General features: G+C 35.3%; 1 protein-coding gene across 1 annotated transcript in view; it reads right to left on the reverse strand.

Annotated features, from left to right (window-relative positions):
• The window catches only part of GFRAL (GDNF family receptor alpha like), a 64,305-nt gene extending 52,141 nt beyond the window's left edge, over positions 1-12,164 (reverse strand). The window contains 3 exon segments of the mRNA XM_065885942.1: positions 5,647-5,805; positions 7,925-8,059; positions 12,143-12,164. Coding sequence (XP_065742014.1) covers positions 5,647-5,805; positions 7,925-8,059; positions 12,143-12,164 — 316 coding nt within the window.
• Positions 12,165-25,304: the final 13,140 nt, after the last annotated feature.

Genomic DNA, 25,304 nt, shown 5'->3' on the forward strand with positions numbered 1-25,304 from the left:
CTACTGGAACAGAGAACATCTCTCCTACCCCTTTTGGCCAGCATATGCAAGGCTTGTGTGGATGGGATGTATGTGAATTAATGCCATCTTCATATAATTAGTTCTATTATATTGGTAATTATATATTTTGAAATAATCTGTAAATCTGTCTAAATGTCAATCTCTTTTACAGTATATATATATATATATATATATGTATGAGTATTTATATATATATTTATATTTAATAATCGAAGCTAAATGAAATAATCTGGCTAAATGTCAGTTTTACTCTGCTATGTTTTTAGCTAACCAAGAGCAGGGACTGTCTTAACCTATCTTTATTTCCATCCTCCAGCATTTATATGATATCTACACATATTAACTGAATAATAAATATCTTATGAATGAGTATATAATTTAGATGCTCAAAATGTGTTTAAAATTAAAAATAAATGATATATTTATTGATCAGTTACTAGGTGTCAGGCAGTATGTTGAAAATTTATCATATTAAGAAAAAAAAAGGAAGAAATGTCAAAGCTGATTTGCTCAAGAAGTTTACAATCTATAGTAAAGACTAGAAAAGTGCACGTCTGTTATATGTTGAGAAATGTTTTAGGAATGCGAGGGAGAGAGAGAAAGAGAGAGAGAGAGAGAGAGAGAGGGAGAGAGGCATTGTATCTTGTTGGAGTGATGACCAAAGAGCTGGTGGAGGATGCTACAGTTGAAATAGGATGAAATAATAAGATTTCAATTATCATTTCCTTTTCCACTCTGAGCTAAATTATAAGCAAGCAGCTGATGCTCTGGGTAAACACCATGATCAGGCCAGGTCCATCATGAAGTGCATTTGTGAGATCATTCAGGTCCTCTGTACAGGGTTTCTATATTCCTGGCTTATCAACATTACAACAGAATAGCATTTAACAAGTATTTATTATGGGAAAAAATGGTTTAAATGTGAACTGATTTCGGTTTAACTGCTCTAAATTTGTATGTACCTGTGGTTGGTAACTATATTTTGCCAGCATCTTGGTCTGATAGAAATGGCCATTGAGATATAAATGAACTAGCCCTACTATCTTGAAACAAAAGTCAATAAATATTTTTAGTATTTCTATACACTTTCGCTTCAGCCTACTTCAACCTAAAACTAGTAAAGACCTACACATTAGCTAATTAATGTCATTTTAGTCTCTATCCTATTTGACTTCTCTGCATTTATAATTGTCGATTATTTCCTCTGTGTCTTTCTCTCTTTCACTGGCTTCAAAATTCTTCCTGTAGTTTTTGTTTTTCCTGTCTTTAAAAACTTCCTTGTGGTTTCATCAACTAGATTGAAAACGTTGTTATCAAAATACTTATATTCTCACATCATATATTTTCCTGGCCAGTCTTATCCTCCTGCATTCTTGTACCTGTTTCTTACAAACCATTGACTCCCAAATCTATATGTCCATTTTAGGATACTGTCCTCAGTGTGAGACTCATGTTTCCAAATGCCAGCCAGATGAGGTCCACTCCATCATTGCTTTTTTTAAACCATATACTCATCATGTGAAATGTAAAACAAAATATTAACATTTCTAACATAGTGTGCCCTCCCAATGCAAACTCTCCAAATATAACTCACCACTTCTGTCCCCAGTCCTGTCTCCATGTACAGCAGTACCCTTGTCCCAAGCCAGAAGCTTCTACCACACATTTAACAACATTCCATACTCCTCATATCCAACAGAAACCAATTACTATTGATTGTAATTTATAAATATTTCTTAAATATCTCTTATCCTTACAGTCCTCAGCACCAGTGTTGTAGTTTAGGCATGAATCATCTCTCTCCCAGACTCTTTTGACGGCTTTTTAACTGATATTCCTGGCCTTCATCCTTCCCTGCCTCCATTCCCTCCTTTACACCACTGCCAACAAACGATATCCTTCAAGATACTGATTCTGTAGTCTTCTGTTTAAAATGCATTAGTAGTTCCTCAAAACAACAGTTTGAAGTCAATCTCCTTAGAAAGATATGTAAGTTTAATAAGTTCCTCCTTCTTATTAACATCTGGTTTCTTTCCAGTATCTCCTAAGACTCCACTGTTCTATAATCCAGCTTTACCAAGAACGTGTTGCTCTCCAATGTCTTCTGCTTCATTCTACTTCCTCTGTCTAGAACATCCATTTTATTTCATCTCCCTATTGAGCTCAGTTCACCCTAAAAAGCCCAAGTCTGCTATTTCTTCTATGAAGTCTTCTAAGTCTCCATTATTTCTTCTTGTATAACTTTAAGTGTGTAATTATGCATGTATAATCTCACGTGTATCACCTCACGTGTATCACATTGTATAGGTGATATTTAGCAGTTATCACTTTCATTAAGAATTGAGACCATACAAAATATGTTCTCTAATGTTATTGGAATTAGATATTAACAAAGATATCTAAGAAATCCTCAAATATTTGGAAATTAAACAATAGTATTATGAATAAACTTTGAATCAGAAAGAAAGTCAGGGGCTTCCCTGGTGGCACTGTGGTTGAGAGTCTGCCTGCCGATGCAGGGGACATGGGTTCGTGCCCCGGTCTGGGAAGATCCCACATGCCACGGAGTGCCTAGACCTGTGAGCCATGGCCGCTGAGCCTGTGCGTCTGGAGCCTGTGTTCCGCAACGGGAGAGGCCACAACAGTGAGAGACCCGCGTACAGCAAAAAAAAAGTCAGAAGGTAAATAAGAAAATATTTTGAAATAAATAAAAATGAAAACACAAGATATTAAAATTAGTAGATGTGACTAAAATAGCACTTGGAAGGAAATTCATGTAAAGAGATGCTTACATCGCTGATAAGATTTCATCTTAAGAAACTAAAACGTGAGGATCAATTTCAAGTCAAATCAAATGCAAAAGAAATAATGTCGAGCAAAATTGAGAGAGAAAGCCTGAAAGAAAAAAGACAGAGACAGAGAGATAAATACAGAGAAACAGACACAGAAAGAGAGAAAGAAGGACACAAATATCCAGTACTTGAACAAAACTGAGGACATCACCTAAACTTCATCAGACTTTTAAAGGACAACTTGGGAATATTAGGAACAACTTAGCAGAGTGATAGAAACTAAAAGAAAGGGTAAAATGGAAACTCTAAAAGTAAAAATTCAACATAAATCCAACAAATGTCTTTCAAATTCATTGAAAGACAAACTACAAAAGAAGAAATAGAACAGTCTTGAAACAAACACACTGAACATTTAAAAACCTTCCAGTGAAGAACAGCACAGATATCTTCATTGGTAAATTGAATTAAATACTTAAGGAAAAAATAACGCCAATTCTTTTTATATTATTCTAGAATTTAGAGGAGAAGAAAATACTTCTTAACTCATTTTGAAGACAGTGTTACCCAGACAACAAAATCAGACAAATACTTTCTAAGAAGAGAGAATAACATGCCAATATGCATCATGAACATAGATTTAAGACCCTCAACAAAATATTAGAAAATTTAATCCAACAATATATAAAAAGAATAATACAATAATACATCATGACTGAGCAGGATGTAGCCTCAGAATGAAGGGCTGTATCCAACATTCAAAAATCAACAATAAAATTTACCAAATACCACTAAAGTAGTAAACATATGATCATTTCAATATAGTTTAATAGAACTATAAAATGTCCATATAAAATGTCAATTGTATTTCTGTATACTAGCTATGATCAATTGAAAATTAAAATGTAAAATAAAGTGCCCTTTACAACAGCATCAAAAAAGTGAAGCATATCTGTAAATCTTAACAAAATGTAAGAACTGTTATATTCAGAAGTACAAAATATTGATAAAAGAAATCAAAGAAGTCCTAAATACATGGAGAGATATACCACGTTCATGGATTTGAAAACTCACATAGTAAATATGTCAGTGCTATCCAAATTGATCTATAGTTTTGAGGTAAGCCAAATCAAAATACCAGCAGGATTTTTCTGTAGACATTGACAAGCTGATTGTAAAATTTATATGGGATAACAAAGAAGGAGACTGAATCAACTACTTAAAACGAAAAAAATTAAAGGAATTACACTACTTTATTTCAAGATATCCCATGAAATTACAATAAATAAGACTGTGGAATATTAGCAAAAGTATAGAAATATAGGTAATTGGTATGGAAAAGAAAATCTGGAAGTAGAGCCAGCAATATACAACCTAGTGATCTTTTGAGAAAAGTGAAATTGAAAGTATCTTCAGCAAATGTGGTGGGACAATTAGATATCCATATGGCAAAAGAACATATCTGACCCATAGCTTGCACCATATAAAAAATTAACTCAAAATGCATCATAGACCTAAATATAGAACCTAAACTACATAATTTTGGAGAGAGACTTTACCAAATAATATATAGAGGTGACACATAAGCACATGAAAATATGATCAACATTATTATTATTATTTAAGTGCAAATTAAAACTACAGTGTGATACCATTAAATATGATTTGGAATGGCAAAAAAACATGAGTGCTTCTGAGAATGTGGAGCAACTGGAACTTTCATACATTTATGGTGACTTCATATCTGAAATACAGTATTAAAGCTCCTTATAAAGTTAAACATACACTTTACTATATGACCCAATACTTTTTTACCAAAGAGAAATAATTTATATTCATACAAATCTTATATGTGACTATTTATAGCAGCTTTATAATCTCTAAAAATCTGGAAACAATGTAAATGACTTTCAGTGGTGAACGGGTAACCAGTTTATGGAATAACCATACAATGGAATACTACTCATCAGAAAAGAGAACAATTTTTTGATGAATCGCAAATATATTATTTTAAATAAAAGAACACTGGCTCAAAAGGCTACATGTTATATAATTCCATTTATATAAAATTCTGGTAAAGGCAAAATTATGGAACAGAAAACTGTCCAGTAATTATTGGAGGGGTTGGACAATGAAACCATTCAAGATAGATGAGAGGTAAACCTTTCTCTTATAAAGTGGGGGAAGGAGGATTCTGAAAGAAGAGGTGAGAACTCTGTGAAAACAGGTGCATTCCCAAGATGACCACTTTTCGGAGAACATACATAGGGACACTGAGGATATGGAAATTGATTACATTAGGGCTATTGGATCCTACGTATCTCTTGGAAAATCTTTCTGTAAGCTCAGGACACATGTCAACAAGCTTGATTACCACTACTTCACCATCAGGCTGGCACTTTGAGTAGACAATAAATAAACGCATATTAAATAATCAAGTTCTCCTATCCAAAGGCAAGCATAAGTCTGGGTAAGTGGTTATACTTTGGTCTTCCTCAGGAGACCTTGTATTCTTTACCAACAGAAATGGTACCTTATTTATCTTCTATCATTTAAGTCTTGTGCAAAGCCATAGTGAGCCTCACAAATATATGTATTGAATGAGTGAATCTATAATACTAATGAATTATAAAGAATGAAACTTGAAAATTGTGGTTACCAATTACAGAAATATGTCATGCACTTACTGAGATCTACAGCTCACAGAACCTTAAATTACATGAAGAATTAATCAAGTAACCAGAAAAAACAAGAGTTCATCAAATTACATAGATGTGGTTCATTTTGACATTGTACTTTTCAATGACAGTAAATGTTTCATATAACAATGTATTACCTGATTTGTTGATGCATTTTTTTCCAAGCAATTTCTTAACAGTACAGTAGAGGTCATCAGAGCAGAGACAATTTTTAAATTGGAAATTGCTTTCTGCTAAAGACCAGATACTTAAATTATGGGTGGATGAATCCTTCATCTGGCAGGGGTCGCCTGGATTTCACAGTCAAACATGTAACACTCTAGATATTAATCTGAATATAATTTTTGAGGCCTCCTATCCAAGACACATTAAAGCTTTAAAGAGCCTCCCCCTACCCAAAGCTTTTAACATATTAATTTTAGTAATTCATTATTAGAGTGAAATTATCTGAGGTTGCTACAGCATGTCCATATAATTGACTTTTCAAGCAAAAACTATTCCTACTGTTTTCTCCACCAATATTTACTTTCTAAAATAGAATAAAACTTTCTGTATTTTAAAGGAGATTTGTTCCCACTTAGAATGCCAACTTTTTCTCTTTAATAATAATCAAGGCTGCCCTTACACGAGGTGACCAGAATGCTCTGTAATCTTAGCTATTTTGTCAGTTTAGCAATTGTATTAGCTGTTTGGTCTTAATCTCATTTTATTTACATGTCATTCCAAGATAATAATAAGAGACAGCAAGTGGCTCTAAATTTATCATGGAAAAAAATGTGGTCCTGACTCTTAGAAAGCACTTAATATTATTGAATAGTGCATCTTTCATAATTACCAATATTTCACGTTCTGCTTTAATTTAAAAGGCCATATTCATCTACCCAACAAATTTCTTTTATTCAGTTTTCTGAATAAAACTACTTGAGTACATTTCATTTGTGTATTTGAGAATACTTCTATTTCAACTTCATGCATGGTATAATTATGCAAATTTACCATTCACTGCAAATGACTTGCTATTTATATAGTGAAATCAATAAATATGTTATAATTCATGACACGCTGAATGTGATATTTTAAATTGCCTTATAAAATATAACAAGGAGATTCATCATCAAAACAAATAACAGACTTAATTTTGTCATTGTCCTTTATTCTCATCTTAATATTATTATGTTATTTGAGAAAACTTGCAATTGAAATTATTTTCCTGAACTGTAATGAGAATGTTGGATTAGAGACCCATAACTTTCTTTGGCATATGAACATTGCATGTACTCCTTTCAAGGGCAGGGAAGAAAAGGAAATCTTGCTCCTTGTCTACATCCTATGTAATTCCTTGAAATCTTGTGGCTGGACAGGAGCTCTGATGTTGGAGATTGTGAATGTTGACATTGTTAGAACTATGGGTGGTTGCCTCTTAACCCAACACACTCTACCTTACATTTTTGGGAGGTAGAGGAAGCTCAGGCAGATAGGAAAGGGTTGTGAGCAGTACAGAATTTATTCTTCATGAAATGGTTGGAGTAGCAAAGTGAGTCATGAAAGAATATATTTTTATTTTTTCACTTTGGAGTTCTCTTACTGAATATGCCAGAAAGTTTATTGGGTTTTTACGGTTTTATCATATTCATTATACAAGTTGATAAAACTTTTTATGTTAGTATAAGGTGTTTTGAAAAGTTATGTCATAATAATATTAAGGCAATGTCCCCTTAAATAATACGTTTATCATTTTTAGTGAATGGAGTCTTACTATAATGCTCTCATTCAATATATATTCAGTTACTTGATATATTCAGTACTTTTTTTTTCTGTTACACAAATGACAGTGACTTTCCAATCTTCATATTCTCTACCCATTGGGCCTCCTCTCAAATGTTTGGAATGTAGGACTAGTTAAAAGCAAAAATATGTTTTAACTTGTTCTTGACACAGTTGGAATGGAAAATAGTGTATAGGTTGCAAAAATATAAAACTCACGTTATGTACATGCAAATAAATAATGTGTTTGATTATGACCAATGTTATCTTCCTATGTTATCCTGACATAGTAACATATAAGCAAAAGAACATTTTATTTGAAAAATTGTTGCCATGCTTCTGAGAGGCATGGGTATAATTGTAACATTAGTGAGATAAGTAAAATAATAATCTGAAATCCTGCATAAAGTTGCCTGCAGTGTCAATGCATTAGGGCCCTTGAGTAATTTGAGAACAGTCATTTGTATCTAAATTCACTAATAAGTAATTGTAGGCAAATCACTTGAATAACAAGTTTAAGTAAGGTATTTAGAGAAAAAACTTAGTTCCTAGGATAGTGAAAGAAAAGAACAAATTCTATTTTTATCTCTGTAAAAAGAAATTATTTGAGTGTGTTTTAAACTTTTTATGTTAGTATAGAGCGTGTTTTACCTGACACATTGCAGGCATCTTCCATTATTCTCCAGGCGTGTTTACATCCATCTGCATCACTTAGGCAGAGTTCTCTTAAATATGTGCAATCAATGGTTTGGGAAGTGGACTCATTGACCAAGCATAGCCCCACAGCTTGAATGACAACAATAACAGAACAACAAAAACAACAGCAATATGGCAGTTATTTACCTCAAAACTAAGTGATTAATGATGAAGACCAGAATTATGAAAACTGAAATGTGATAAAATTATTACAAATCTGGAATGGATCTTAACCTCCCCTCTAGCTACAGATCTCTGTTTCTCTTATGTAAGATTCTTAAATAAAAAGTCTGTATTTGCCCTCTTTCTTTCTTACTGCCTGTTCATTTCTCAACGTATAATTTATTGTTATTTCTATTGCTCCATTGAAACTACTTTTAAAAATGCTCCAATCATCTCCATAACATCAAATTTAATAGTTTTAAGACTTTATCTTGCTTACTTTTATCATTGGGCATTTCATTGTCATTTTGTTCTTGAAACTCTTTTCTTTTGGCAACCCTCTCTTCTAATTCTCTTGATACTTATTCGTTTGATATTTTCTGACCACAGTTAGAATTCTTCCCAGGATCCTCTTACTTTTCTATTAAAGTATATTTGAAGCTTAGGTTCTGTCCTCAGGCTTTTCTTATTCTCATTTTACACCCTTTCTGTGGACAAGCAATGTATTTATGGTTTTAACTAAAATATCTAGACTGATGATTCTCAAATATCTAATTCAATCCTGTTATTTTCCAGTATTCCAGTTACAGATGATGTTCTCTCCACCTAAATGTTCCAGACACACTTCCAGACAATATTATCATCAGTAGTGTCCTGCTCATCACCACTCCCTGCTGGACCACCCTACTTCATCAGCAATTTCACCATTCACCATGACACCCACACTGGGAACCTTGGGTCCATGATAGGCTCCTTTTCTATCCTCAGTTTTACTCTCCCATATCCACTCTTGTATAGTTCATTGATTCTCATTTTGAGTATTTGACCAACTCACCAGTTAGTCAGTCTGCCTCCAGTTCTATCTTATTCAGGTAGGTTCTTTACACCCCCTAATCTGCCTCATGTATCATTCTAGTCCTGCTGTTTCTCTACTTCATCCTTTGGATGGTTCCTCTTATCATGACTCTCCTATTCTTCATCATGTGCAATCTGGAGGTCCTCGAGCATTTATAGTTTCTCAGATGCTTCATGCTGCCTTGTACCTCTGAGCATTTACTGTATGTCACCCCTTTTCTTTTTACTCTGGAATAACCCTTTTTTTGTCATCTAAGACTCGACACAATAACTACCTATTTTAAGGGAAAATTTCCCTGAATTCAATACCTGTTTTCCTACATTCAAATTGAATTCAACACTCCTCATCTATTTCACTACAATCTTGGGAATTTCCCAACTATAGCATTTATTGCTCCATAATGAAAGTGTATATTTATTTTTGTCTTTACCACGGGGTTCTGGGGTTTTACTCAGCAGGCATTAATTCATGATCGTATCCCTATCATCAACACAATGATGGATCATACATATTCAGTTAATGCATGTTGACTTAACCAACTTGAATCGTTCTTTATGGATGAGCTATATATAAATAACTCTTAATACTCAATAAATATAACACCTTCCAGATATTTACAAGTTATTTTGGGTAGAAGAGAAAAGATTCCAGCAAGTTTTTTAAAATATCAAGAAAGTAGCAATGTTAATTTAGTATATTGTACCAATTACTCAAACTAATTCTGCAAGCATACAAACTGACACTTGCTTAATCAATCCATAGAAAAATATGGGAATTACAATTGAGTTCTAGAGACAGTGTATTAACTATAGTCAAGAGACCTCAAGCTATGTCTTAATCAGAGCCAACTTATTTGAATTTTTTAAAAGATGATGTTATTATGAACGACTTGTCACAACATAGAGTTATAGACTTCAATTAAAGCCACAACATCTTCTTTTAAAAAAAACTTACCTCTTTCCAAACCTCTTCTCCTAAGGAGAATCCATGAAAACTAAGTGGATCATATGTATTACTGGCTGAGTCACTGCATTTGGAGATTAAGCCCATGCGTGTGACTTGGTCACATTTTTCTTGTTGAGGGCTAGAGTGGAAATTGACATATCAGCTTTCCGTGTTTTCATGTGTTCATGGATAACCTCACCTAGTCAAGCTCCTGTTCTAGGTTCTCTTTCTAGAGAAAGAGAAAGAGCCACTTCCATTCTGGCCCAAGGTTACTTACTTCAGTCCAGCTTGCCAAAGATCCTGAAGTAGGGATTTCATGTCAGAAAGTCAATTTATAAGCAACTAGAGTTTCATTTTTCATTGATCACTATTATCTTGTGAATACTTCTCTCAGGAAGCTTATAGGTGATGGTCTCCTGGGTATATCATCAAACCTCACTTGTATCTCAGTGCAATGATCATTAATGAATTCTACATTTCTACATATTATCTTTCCCAAATGTGTTTTATTTTCTTTCATATTTAAAATTTTAGGTTGAATAATCATCTTGATTGTTTTACGTGATTCTCCACACCTTCCACTCAGAAGAAATACTGAATCAAGTAGGAAGACCACTTCAATGGTTTGGCCCAGAAAAATCAAAATAACTTCAGCTTTCCAGAATCTTATCCATTCCTGACTATGATTTCTGGCCATGTATTTAAGCCAGGAGTTTTCAAGGAGCATCTTGAAATGCTAAGTGAGAAACAGGTTCTATTTTAAAATAAATAAGATGGAGAATATTGCACATTTTATCACCCTTTAAAGATGTATAAGACTCATTAGGCTATTAAATGCTTTGTTTTAAAAATTCACTATGTCTCACATTTCTTTGGCTGCAGAGCTTTCCCGCATTGCAAAGCCTATTTAAATGATGTTGAACAAATATTCTGAAGCACACACTATGGGAAATATTGATTAAACCTATAAGATAGCACAATTTTGACCCTAACAGTGTTAGGTATGATTTCCCTTATTCATGCAACCTAGTGTCTAGGTTAATTTAGAAGTGAAAGTTGAAAACAAGAGGCCATCACTACCTTTTCAATGGGGGCCATAATGAGGTTGTAATTTATTTTATGTGTTTCATTATATTGCTGCCTGATCTACAAAAATTAAAGTTTCCTAGATTTCTCCTTATTATAAATGATAGAAATAAGGAAACATTATTAGCAATAAATGCAAGGAACAAAATTTTGAATAAGGATTACTTAAACCCCCCCAAACCTGAAAATATATAAATGATTTCTTCTTTCTTGCCTTTATTTTCTTTGACTAGATTTATTTTGACTTCCAACATAATTTGAAATAAACTTCTTTGTTTTCTTGTCCACAAGTGTGCCTTTATTCATCAATATCTATTGGAAGAGAGTAAGCAGAAAATACACTGGCTTTGTTTTAATGAGTAAATTATTAATATTCAGCTACAATTATAACTATCCCTTTTTCTGAATGCAATTTGTAGATTCTATTGCATGCTGATGAAAATATAAATAGCTTCTCCAATAACACATATAGCAAGTAGGTCTTCATAGAGTCTACTTTTAAGTATACATTATTTTTTACTAACATCTTACAATGCATTCACATTACCCAAGACAAGAGAGATAAGTTCACACTTTATCTCTAGGTTACAAAAATTGACTGAAATGTGAAGAAGCATTTGATGTCATGTTGTGTTACTCTACTAACTGCTTCCTTCTTATTAAATATTAACACGTAAAATCAGGGAAATTGAATGGTTTAAATTAATCTAATTTCAATTTAATATCAAAAAAATAGATAATAATTCAAAATTTGTCATCTTATAACTTGTAAATAGGTACTGGAAGGTCTCATTTCTAAAAGGCTCTAGTACAGATGTCAATTACTGATCAATTACTTAAAGTGATTGGATTATTCTATATATAAAAAATATTATTCTATATATAAAAAAGAAACAACCTGAGCTGTTAATGCAATTCTCACATTGTGCATTTTCTATAGAGCTATAAATGAGTAAAAGTACATTTTTGCAAAATTAAGAAGCTATGTTAAAGTATAAATTTGCAATTAATACTTTATATTATAAACATTTGTTAGCTTGACAGTTAAGTGACAGGAGACAGCATTTGCTTCACTGAGAATTGGTGTTATGAATTCAGATAAACCGGAAGCATAATTCACTTACCGAAGAAAATGAAAACTATCATGGTAGCCAACTTGGGGCTGTTCACCTGGAAGAAAAGCAGATATCTTTTTCCAACCACCTTCTTAACAGCAACTATCCACAACAAGGTTTCAGCTTGTACTCCTGCTTCCTAAAAACATCACTGATTCAAGTCGGCTTCCTGTCACCACTTCCTCACCAATCTTTCCTGAGCTGTGAACTTTCCTAAATAGGTCCAAATTCAATTATTCTCTTCTGAGTGTACTGATCTCAGATATTATGCTTCCAGGAAAGCCCAAGAGCCAGATACTAAGAAGTGATACATTCTCTGTGCAATCAGGAAAAAGGTGGGTTTTTCCCCCATTCAACTAGAATGCTAAACTGTGTACAAGCTTCCCAACTATAACTCAAAATTTTCCTAGACACTTGAGAATGCTCAGTTTCTAGTTCATTAATTAGCATAATTCAGGCAATTTTATATCTTTGAGGATAGGAAAAAGGAGAAAAGGCATAAGCAAAGCCCAGGAAAACGTATGGGGAATCCAAGTTCCACTAGGATCAAAACAGTGTACTTCATCTTTCCAAACAAGAAATGTTCTTTACAGGTGCCCCAGTGTGCCTAAAACTTGTGCTGCTCTAGCCACAGTTCCTCTAACACTTCAAACAGGGCAATGTGTACAAAATGACTCCTCGACATTTGCCACTTGACACTATTTTTCTGAGCTTCAATGAGAGGCATTGCTATGATCTGAAGATCTGTGTCCCCCCAAATTCATATGTTGAAATCCTAAACCCCAGAGGAGATGGCATTAGGTAGAGCATTTGGAGGTTACTTAAATCATGAGGCGCAACCCTCATGAGTGGGATTAATGTTTTAAAAAAAGAAACTCCAGAAAGTCCCTTGCTCCTTCCACCTTGTGAGGACACAGTGAGAAGTTGTCAGCCATGAATTAGGAAGAGGGTCCTCGTGAGACCGTGACCATGCTCGCAGCTTGATCTTGGACTTCCAGTCTCTGGAACTGTGAGAAATAAATTTCTGTTATTTGTAAGCTACCCAGTCTGCAGTATATTGTTATAACAGCCTTAGTGGACTAGACAGGCAGTATTTATCTCCTCTTACTTAGACTGTGCTCTTCCTCACCAGAATCTAGAACACATCATCTACCTGGGGACAGCCTGAGGCTTTTAAAACAGCCTGAGACATTTTTGTAATGAACGCTTAGGAAGTAAAAAAATGCTGCATAACAGGAAATTAGGAAAAGACAGGCACGGATAACTATCTTGAGATGGGGGAGGAGCATTTGTGTGTACGAAGTTACACAATGAGAGGGTTGTTGATTGCATTTGTCCATATTTAATTTACACTAGAAAATAACTTATAGCGTATTTTGTTTTCAGAATGCATGATGGAAAAGTACAGACTCTGGAGTCCAACAAACTGAAATTATAACCCTATTTTTCTCTGTAGGTGTATGTAAATGACTTTCAATCAGAAGTTATTTATATTTACTCTGTAAAATGGGCTGACTGTATCTATGGTTGCTATAAATGTTAAATATGTATATGAGGTTTATATTACAAGAGATAAACAAACGGCAGTTATATTGCACCCACTGGCTTAGTTGTTATTTAACCAATAATTATAATGTCATAAAATTAATCAATTATTTCCTTTTAAAAGACAGTGAGTCACTAAGCTTATATATTTTGTTGAGATAGTTATTCTTTTTGATATAAGATGACTAAAAATGGCTTAAGCTCAAGAAAGATTTGGTGGCTCTGTTGGTTTGCAAACTGGTCCCTTACACAAAGGGCAAGGAGAGTCTGAACAAAGGGGCAGATTGCTCCGGATAGGTAGGTATCAGATTTAATAAGCAAAGGAACTTACATACAAGGAACTTGTTTGAGGTGAACAACAGACAATTAGATATTCGCACCCACCCACCAGAATCTTAAAATTTTATAGAGAGGCCTTAACTGGGTTCAGTCATGTGCTCCATCCAGATGGTCTCAACCACACAGAGCTCTCTCAAGGCTGAGTCCTTCAGAACAGCCCCACTGTAGGAACAGTGGACAGAACGTACATTCGGAGGACAGAGGAGGCAGGAAGGATCTTCCAATTGCCTGGGTCCAGCTCATAGATCAAACTGCAGTAACACCCCCTGGATGACCTCCTCCAAGAGGTTCTGTTAGTTGAAGAGTCCAGTGGTAGAGCTGATTTCCTGCATGTTTTAAACCTTCGAGGTCTGAAGGGCTTGCCATCCTGCCTCTGAGTTGCTTTCTACTGTCAGCTCCATTCACAGGCAGCTTCTTTCCTCTTGATGGAAGATGATGTCAAGCTCTCAGCCTGCATCCTTCTCTCTTAGAAGCCAGAGTGGGAAGTGGGGCTCTTCCCATTAGTATTCCAGAATTGAGTTCACATCAGTTCTAGATGGGCCCCATGCCTGTCAATTTTGCCAAGTGGAACTGGTCCCAATTGGTGCCCAGCATCATAGAGGCATTTGGAAGCGGCCCTACTGAACCCACAAGAACTGATGGTGGGAGAGGGATGCATTACCAAGGAAAATTGTGGTGTTAGGAGCCACATGTGAAGGAATCCTGGGTAGGAAAAAAAAAAAAAAACATTTTCAGTAAAGCATATAAATGTTGAATTTATGTGGGGCTACCACAAGTAAAATAAACTGATGAAACAAAAGAAAAGAATACCAAAATACTATTTCCTGTTCAAGGAAGGTTAGTTATAACTTTCTGGAGAGTGGTGCTATGCAGAACTGAATGCAGGGCATAGGGTGAATGGCTCTAATCTTTCCCAAACAGGTACAGCTGCTGAGGTCTATTGCTTACAGGTATAGAAAACATCTGTCATCATATTCCTGCTTAATTCAAAATAATAATTGTCAGCTGTGTCACCATCTAAAGCAGGGATTTTTAGCATTTTATTGTGCCATCAATCTCCTTTCTCCATAGACCGCCCCTCCTTAGAATATTTTTAAAGGCAGGTTTTTTTTAAAAAAAGGTATTACTTCAACAAGGACCTGCTGTACAGCACATGGAATTCTACTCAATACACTGTAATAACCAATATGGGAAAATAATCTGAAAAAGTATAGATATACGTATATGTATAACTGAATCACTTTGCTGTACACCTGAAACTAACACAACATTGTAAATCAACTGTACTCCAATATGAAATAAAAACAATTTAAAAAAGCATGAAGATTAGATCACTCCCTAACACCATACACAAAAATAAGCTCAAAATGGATTAAAGACCTAAATGTAAGGCCAGAAACTATCAAACTCTTAGAGGAAAACATAGGCAGAACACTCTATGACATAAATCACAGCAAGATCCTTTTGACCCACCTCCGAGAGAAATGGAAATAAAAACAAAAATAAACAAATGGGACCTAATGAAACTTCAAAGCTTTTGCACCACAAAGGAAACCTTAAACAAGACCAAAAGACAACCCTCAGAATGGGAGAAAATATTTGCTAATGAAGCAACTGACAAAGGATTAATTTCCAAAATTTATAAGCAGCTCATGCAGCTCAATAACAAAAAAACAAATAACCCAATCCAAAAATGGGCAGAAGACCTAAATAGACATTTCTCCAAAGAAGATATACAGACTGCCAACAAACACAGAGAAATGCAAATCAAAACTACAATGAGATATCATCTCACACCAGTCAGAATGGCCATCATCAAAAAATCTAGAAGCAATAAATGTTGGAGAGGGTGTGGAGAAAAGGGAACACTCTTGCACTGCTGGTGGGAATGTGAATTGGTACAGTCACTATGGAGAACAGTATGGAGTTTCCTTAAAAAAACTACAAATAGAACTACCATATGACCCAGCAATCCCACTACTGGGCATAGGCCCTGAGAAAACCATAATTCCAAAAGAGTCATGTACCAAAATGTTCATTGCAGCTCTATTTACAATAGCCAGGAGATGGAAACAACCTGGGTGCCCATCATCGGATGAATGGATAAAGAAGATGTGGCACATATATATGATGGAATATTACTCAGCCATAAAAAGAAACGAAATTGAGCTATTTGTAATGAGGTGGATAGACCTAGAGTCTGTCATAAAGAGTGAAGTAAGTCAGAAAGAGAAAGACAAATACCGTATGCTAACACATATATATGGAATCTAAGAAAAAAAATGTCATGAAAATCTAGGGGTAAGACAGGAATAAAGACACAGACCTACTAGAGAATGGACTTGAGGATATGGGGAGTGGGAAGGGTAAGCTGTGACAAAGCGAGAGAGAGGCATGGACATATATACACTACCAAACATAAGGTAGATAGCTAGTGGGAAGCAGCCGCATAGCACAGGGAGATCAGCTCGGTGCTTTGTGACCACGTAGAGGGGTGGGATAGGGAGGGTGGGAGAGAGAGAGATGCAAGAGGGAAGAGATATGGGAACATATGTATATGTATAACATTTACTTTGTTATAAAGCAGAAACTAACACACCATCGTAAAGCAATTATACTCCAATAAAGATGTAAAAAAAAAAAAAATAAAGAACCAACAACAACAAAAAAACCCAAAACATTAACAACTGATGAGTCTACATGAAAAAAAAAAAAATGCATGAAGATTGTAAAAAAAGGTATTACAAAGAAAATTACTCCTATGAAATATATTCATCAAAATATTTTAAAACACACTTGGGACAAAGTGATGCATATGCTTCTTTATTAAGAGAGCAAATATCAAGATCCAGGCAGGTCTAATAAGACTGTAATTTCAGTGTAGTGATGGCCATAGATACTAATTTGAGATATTTTCCATTAATGCACTATTATGTAAAAATATCTATAATTTCTCTTTGTGACAATACAGCACAAGAAGTACTGAATTTTAAATTAGAGTTTAGTAAAAATAGAATACAATTTTGCCCCAAGCAAATGTATAGACACACCAGATTAATAAACAGTACCTTCAGCTCAATTATTTACTGAAGTGGAAACTGGCAATTGAATCAGAATATTTTAGAGGTGAGAGAAAATTATAAAAAGATCAGTTTCAGTAGTTTCCAGTGATAATGGGTGTGTGATTTTAACATGTATTCTGTTTTGAATAAATGCTCTCAAGTAAATGAATCAGAAAAAAAATAGAGTTGCTCCGGTTGAAATTTGGGTAGCAAGCCTCAAGCTCTGGTCAGGGGGCTTTGCATCGCCATCCACAGCTGTCATTGAGGCATCCAAAGACTCCAGAAGGTCTGTTCAAAAATCACCTATCTCATTTACCTGTTTGCAAATTTTTTGTCACATAAAGAATCCATTCTCGGGCTTCCCTGGTGGCGCAGTGGTTGAGAGTCCGCCTGCTGATGCAGGGGACACGGGTTCGTGCCCCGGTCCGGGAAGATCCCATATGCCACGGAGCGGCTGGGCCCGTGAGCCATGGCGCTGCTGAGCCTGCGCGTCTGGAGCCTGTGCTCCACAACGGGAGAGGCCCATGTACCGCAAAAAAAAAAAAAAAAAAAAAGAATCCATTCTCATGACAGTTAAATGAAATACATTAGACCTCGAGCCTCATCACTGGGCAGAAAACACTATGATTTCTATCCAACCAATACTTACTGAAAACCTACATAGAGCTCTATGAAAAAATAAAACTGAGGCATGGTCCCTAGTTTCATGGATCAGATAAACCAGGGTGCAGAAGAAACTACATATAAAGAAAAAGAAAAATTTGTTAACAAAATAAAAACATAGTAAATGAGTGAAAAATCAATATATTAGAAGACATTTTTTTTTGGAGCATAAGACAACTACTTTGTGTTTAATGACATTTGACTTCCCCCACCCTGCCCCGGAATAAAAACACCCTTGCATTTGTATTTGTCTACTTAAAATTTTGTGAGATGCTTATATCTGGAGGAAAGAAAAAAATCTGAACAGTCTCAGATTTAGAGTCAACCTGAAATTGAGAGCTCTGGAAAGAGGCTATATGTAGAATATAGAATATAGAATATATGTAATATAACACACACATACACAGAGTGATGAGTTCCTTAACTATAAAGCCTGGAAACAGTGCTCTAAGACACTTGGTAATAAAGGAAGACATTATCCAGTATTTGGGGGGAAAAAATCAGAGAGTCTCTTTGCCTGTTCCTGGAGGGTCTCAGGAGAAAAGAAAAAAAAAAAAAAAATAGGTCAACTTGCTGATGTACTTAACCTCCTCACAGTGAACTGGTCTCCTCACTTACAAACTGGTAGGAAGTGGCCATGAGTCGGGGGACAGGATGGGGAGAAGCTGAGACACAGCATAAAAATAGGCCTGTGAGGTATACTCAGGGGGAATTCAGGTGAACTAATTTCACTGAAACTCATGGTGGGTGGGGAAATAGACAAATGACCAAATAATAGGCAACCTTTATGCCTTGCCAAGGAAACCAGAATTTATTCACAGGGTAAAGGGAAGCCACTGGTGAGTTTTAAAAAGGAAGCAACCACGTTACTATTTTGAAACATTGCCTCAGCAATACTATGTAAGATGGTTTGGAAACAGGATAATTACCGCTTATGAGGTTATTTCAGTAGATTAGGAGAGACGTGGGTAAGGCCTGAACTACAAAGTAATGGCAATGGAGAGGATACGGTAGATCCAAAATATTTAAGGATTTGGAACTTATAGGATGTGGGGACCATTTGAGATGCAGAAGGGATGGGAAAGACGAACCAAGGAGGAGTCCATGCTTCTGGTTTGTGTGGCTTGGTGTTGGTTGTTAACATGTACCCAGGCACTTGACTCACAATTCAATGCTCTAAATACAATATAATTGTGTTCATTGGTAGAATTTTATCCATTGAAGAGGTTAAACATTAGCATGAAACAACAGTACTATATATAAAATAGTCAACAGGGACCTACTGTATAGCACAGGGAACTCTACTCAATATTCTGTAATAACCTATATGGGAAAAGATTCTGAAAAAGAATTGATATATGTATATGAATAACTGAATCACTTTGCTGTACACCTGAAACTAACACAACATTGTAAATCAATTATACTCCAATATAAAATAAAAATTAAATTAAAAAAAAAGAATGAAACAACAGTTCCTATGAGCTATGTGCACATGTTATTAGGGAAGACAGGCTGGCTGTCCCCAACAGGATCAAAACAGCTCCACCAGATAGCATCACCTTGGGAGATATTGTTGAACAAGTTCTGGCTCTTTGTCTAAAGGGATCAAGACTAGATCCATCCCTTAGGACTTCACTAACAATAAAAAAGATCTGAGAAATGGAAATATTCATCATATTGTCAATTGCTTTATTTATAAAAAGAAATCTAACTGCTGGCCATTGTATTTTCTTTGTGTAGCATGTCAACAGGGGAAAGCCAACAGATGAAAAGAGATTTTGATTAAAGGGTATTAGATCTATAATTAAATCTGTATAGACTTAATATTTAATGGCATCAAGTCAGAAAAGTCCCCGTGTATCACTGTTAATGATAATGAGGTATATGTCACATTCTTGCTATTTTTGGATAAATTAACCTCCTCAATCATAAGCATCCTAGCTGGCTCACAGTGCTACCTCTTCGAAACAAAACTGAACATCTCTCCAGCATTGTATCTTGTTGACCTTTTATTTTAAGTTTTGGGAGAATAATCTTTCTTCCAAGCTCTTGGGAAACAACATTATAGTTATATAATGTTCTAATAATATCCTCTTCTTTGACACAGATAATTTATACATTTTTATAGTAGAACATCTTTTAGAATTGAGCTAATATAAGGGTCAAATCATGTCCTTTCCTACAAAAATGTATTCCATGCAAGGTTTTATCTATAAAGCAGCTAATATTCCTATCTGAAGACAGCAGTTCTATATCCAACTCCGAACTGTTCTGGAACTTCTATTAGTTGAGTCTGATTTTTCAGGAATTTGTGGCACCTTTAAAAACTATAAAGACTAACCATTGACAAATATCCTTAATTTCTTCAAATTTCCTTTTCCTAACTTCATATCTGCTCTCTGCTTCACATTTCATATCAATAATAGAGCCTATTGCACATTCTAATCATTCTGGGAAAAAGGTCACGTGCCTGCTGGTTCAGCAAATTTATTATTAAATGAAGAAGGGACCACTTGTTATCAGATGACTTCAACATACGTTTATGTTTAAATTTAATATTTTCTTCCTTTATGATAGGACTTATTAGTTTTTGAAATGTGGTCATCTGCTGTGCAGAGATCGCCCTCTACAGAGATGAATGCTTGAGAATAGATGTTTTCTGCTGAATTAGACTGGATGATTTTGTAAGGTCAAATCCCCCAGGGAAGTATGGAAGAAAGGCTCTGGACACCCCATGAAAGAGAAGGCTGGCAATAACATACAAGGGTCTACTATTTTTAATAGTTGTTGAGGCCAGTGGAGACATTTTTATACTGTTTAAATTTCCTTCTTTTCCTTTGCAAGGTACATTTTTTTTCATTTTATAAGATTTGGTACTTGTGTACAGCATTTGAAAAACAACAAATAAAAATATCTTTATTTAAATCACACAGAGATAGCCACTATTTTATCTCTTGGTATATTTTCTTTAAATGTTTGACTTTATTTATTACCTTTAAAGTATCATTGCTATCATATTTGTATACACTTTTTTAATTTAAATGTTAATAGTATCTGTCATTTTTTTCTGACTCTAAGTGTCAAGAAAAAAAGTCAAAATGATCCTACTACATATGGGTAACACGTAAATATTTGGTTATATTTCTTAGGTTTTTTTACATACATACATATACACCTTATATACCATGCCTCTCTCTGATCTCCTTATTCCCTAGGACACCATTTTTTGAAGCAATAAAGTATTTTTTAATTAAGGTATGCACATTAGTTTTTTTTAACATCTTTATTGGAGTACAATTTAAACATAATGTTATTGCACACATAGACTACAATATAGTGTAAACATAACTTTTATATGCACTGGAAAACCAGAAAAATTTTGTGAGTTGCTTTATTGTGATATTTGCTTTGTTGCTGTGGTCCAGGGCAGGGGTCCCCAACCCCTGGGCTGTGGAGCGGTACCGGTGTGCGGCCTGTTAGGAACCAGGCTGCACACAGCAGGAGGTGAGTGGCAGATGAGCTAGCGACACTTCATCTGGCACTCCCCATCACTCCCATTACTGCCTGAACCATCCCTCCCCCAGCCCTGGTCTGTGGAAAAATTGTCTTCCACGAAACCGGTCCCTGGTGCCTAAAAGTTTGGGGACCATTAGTCTAGAGTATCTCTGAGATATGTATTTCATCATCTACCAATAATTCAAGTAAAACGAGGACAGAGTACTGATTTAGCAATGTGAAGGTCATAAGTGATGATAATAAGAGGAGTATTTGGGGGGCAAAAATCTAGATGGAATAGATTCAGGGTAAAATGAAAGCAGAATAATATTTGGTAATAGGTATTTCCTCTTTCAAGGAAATTTACTATAAAATGAAGCAGAGAATTGGGACAGTATCTGGAGAAGGATGTGAGGTCAAAGGGGAGATATTGGAGATAATAGATTATCTTTTTTCTACCCTAAAGCACTTTTCCTAACTGCAAATAAAAATCAAATAACTTTTTGGGTCACATCTATAATATAAGGGGCTGTTTCTTACAGCCCTACTGTCTCTAAATTAGAAGCACCCTACTGAAGCTAGCTTTCTCTTCCCATGTTGTGGTATTACTCCTAGTTTTTCTTTCTCTTCCATATTCTACATCTGTCTGTTGCTTTTACTGGAACAGTTAATATATCATTTTAACCAGATCATCTTATCTTCACTTTCCTTTAATTCCTTCCTGAAAAGGACTTTGTCTAATTAATGAAGTCATCATAAAAAAGTTTTCCAACAGCTTTTTCCCCCTTCTATTATAGATTTCTAAATAAATGCAACTTCTCCATTGATATAAAATTCATTTCCAGTTCATATTTCCTTATAGTTGAATTACTACAAATAGAGCCTGGGATTAATGGTATTTGAACCCGAAGCTTCCATGTCATGTGGTCCTTTGTTCATTGAGATGCTCAGAGCAAACTTTCCTCTTTAGGCCACTGCACTTTCTTTTTCTGCAGAGTATTAGTTTCCCCTCCTTTTATTTTCCCCCATTTTCTCATAACCTGACATTTTTCTTCATGTTTCCAATTCAGTATTTCTTCTATTGGTATGTAAAAACCACTCCAAAACTTAGTGTCTTAAAACAGCAATAATTATTTACTGTCTCTCACTGTTCCTGTGGCTCAAGAGTTGGGAATAGCTTGGCTGGGTGGTTCTGGCTCAGGACTCCTTTGAGGTTGCAGTCAGACTGTCATTTCAAAGGGATGCTCTCGAAGCCTCTTTGTCACTTGTCTGGAGTCTGAATTGGGAAACCTTGAACAGCTGGGATTTCTTGAACATAGATTTTGTCCCTATGTAGTTTCTCCACGTGGTCTCTTGAGAAGAGTAACTTCAGGATAGCCAGGCTTCTTACATGCCAGTTCCGGGTTCCCGCTGCACGTGTCCTGAGAGAGTCAGATGGAAGCCGTGATGGCCTTTCATGAATTTGCCTCTGAAATCATGCAGCCTCACTCCCTCTGCATCCTATTGGTCCAGGCAGTTACAAAGTTCTGCTTAGTTTCCAGGGGAGAAAACACAGACGCCCACCTCCTGATGGAGGAATGTCAAGGCAGCTGTGTAAAAACAGCATGTGGAATTGGAAATATATTGATGCAGCCATCTCAGAAATGTTATCTGAAAGCCGATCTCGTTTCTTTTCAAATCTTGTTCCTCCTTCTAATTATTGCCTTATGCTTCAACATACTCTCCATTCGTGAATGATTTTCTTATTTTCTTTATTCTCCTGGCTTCACTTCCTTGCCTCTCACCCCGAAGCTAATGCTAAGGAATTTTTTTCACACTTTTTAGTACCCTCAGATGCCTTCTACTTGTGATCCCAAAACACACTAAACATGTCAATCTCCAAATCAAATGATCTTTGCTTCTGAACTACTGAATCTTTCTGGAGAAAACTACATTACTGTGTTTTCTGGCATCATCATCATCATTATTATTAATTTTCACTCTCAACCAAAGTTTTTGACACTGCCAAGCAGTACTCTTTGTCAACTAGTTAAAAATATTCCCCATTCATTCTGAATAAATATAGTAAGCCCAGAGTAGAAATGGCTTGTGTTTTGTCCAGCACATCATCCATAGAGGTTTCATGAAGAGGTTTATGTGGAAGAAGCAAGCCAAAGAATTCTCTTTGTAGTACCAGTCACTAGAAATGTTTATTTCATAAGGAAGAATATTGCTATGTTCAGATGTATGAAACAAATTTAGATTGATGTAGCCCCACTTGTTGATTGTTGCTTTTGTTGCTTGTGCTTTTGGGATCATATCCAGAAAACTATTGCCAAAACCAATGTCAAGGAGCTTCTTTCCTAATTTTCTTCTGGGATTTTTATGGTTTCAGATCTTATATTTACATCTTTAATTCATTTTGAGTTAATCTTTGTGAGTGGTATAAGATAGGAGTTCAGTTTCATTTTTCTGCCTGTGGTTATCCAGTTTCTCAACACTACTTGTTGAAGAAACTACCCCTTCCCCATTGAGTAGTCTTGGCAAATATCAGCTGAGACATTTTTACTTCTTTACTGTGTAATAATTGAAATTCACTCATGCAGATGTATCAGCATTGCCCACTTTAAAAAGTCACTAGAGCAGCTTCCCTGGTGGTGCAGTGGTTGAGAGGGGACATGGGTTCGTGCCCCTGTCTGGGAAGATCCCACATGCTGCGGAGCAGCTGGGCCCGTGAGCCATGGCCCCTGAGCCTGCGCGTCCGAAACCTGTGCTCCACAATGGGAGAGGCCACAACAGTGAGAGGCCCGCATACCGCAAAAAAAAAAAAAAAAGTCACTAGTACGAAAAGTAGGATTTTACTCTTGTCAAACCTTTTTTGGCTCTTAATATCTATCCTCCTTTGTAAAATAAATTACTTTGAAATTCTAAAAAAAAAAAATCAGTTGACTGTACATGTGTGGGTTTATTTCTGAACTCTCTATTCTGTTCCAATGATCTGTGTTTCTGTTATTATGTCAGTACTGTATTGTTTTGATTACTATAGCTTTGTAATATAGTTTGAAATCAGGAAATGTGATGTATCCAGTTTCGCTCTTCAGAATTGCTTTCACTATCCAGGGTCTTTTTTGTTTCCATACAAATTTTAGGATTTTTTTTTTTCTGTTTCTCTGAAAAAAATCAATGGAACTTTGATAGAGATTGCATTGACTCTATAGATGGTTTGGGGGTAGTATGAACATTTTAACAATATTAATTCTTAATTCATGATTACATACATCTTTCCATTTGTTTGTGCCTCCTTCAATGTCTTTTATCAAAGTCTTAAACATTTTATGGTAAATATCTTTCACTTTCTTGGTAAGTTTAGTCCTAATATTTTATTGTTTTTGATGTTGTGAATGGGATAATTTTCTTTATTTCTTTTTCAGATGTTCTGCTGTTAGTGCATAGAAACACAACTGATTTCTATATGTTGATTTTGTATCCTGCAACTTTACTGAATTTGTTGATTGGTTCCAACAGTTTTTACTTTGAATCTTTAGGATTTTATAACCTCCTATCATCTGCAAATAATGACAATTTGATGTCTTCCTTTTCAATTTGGATGCCTTTTATTTCTTTTTTTTAATTTTATTGGAGTTGGTTTACAATGTTGTGCTAGTTTCTGCTGTACAGCAAAGTGAATCAGTTATATACATATACATATATCCACTCTTTTTTAGATTCTTACCCCATATAGGTCATTACAGAGTATTGAGAAGAGTTCCCTGTGCTATACAGTAGGTCTCTATTAGTTATCTATTTTCTATATAGTAATGTGTATATGTCAACCCCAATTTCCCAATTTATCCCTCCCCCTCCCTGCTTGCTTTCTCCCCTGGTAACCATAAGTTTGTTTTCTACATCTGTGACTCTATTTCTGTTTAGTAAATAAGTTCATTTGTACCATTTTGTTAGATTCCACATACAAGTGATATCATATGATATTTGTCTTTCTCTGTCTGACTTACTTCACTCACTATGACACTCTCTGAATCCATCCATGTTGCTGCAAATGACATTTCCCTCTTTTATATGGCTGA

This window comes from Phocoena phocoena, chromosome 10, assembly GCF_963924675.1.
Source record: "Phocoena phocoena chromosome 10, mPhoPho1.1, whole genome shotgun sequence".
In the NCBI taxonomy this organism is placed as follows: Eukaryota; Metazoa; Chordata; class Mammalia; order Artiodactyla; family Phocoenidae; genus Phocoena; species Phocoena phocoena.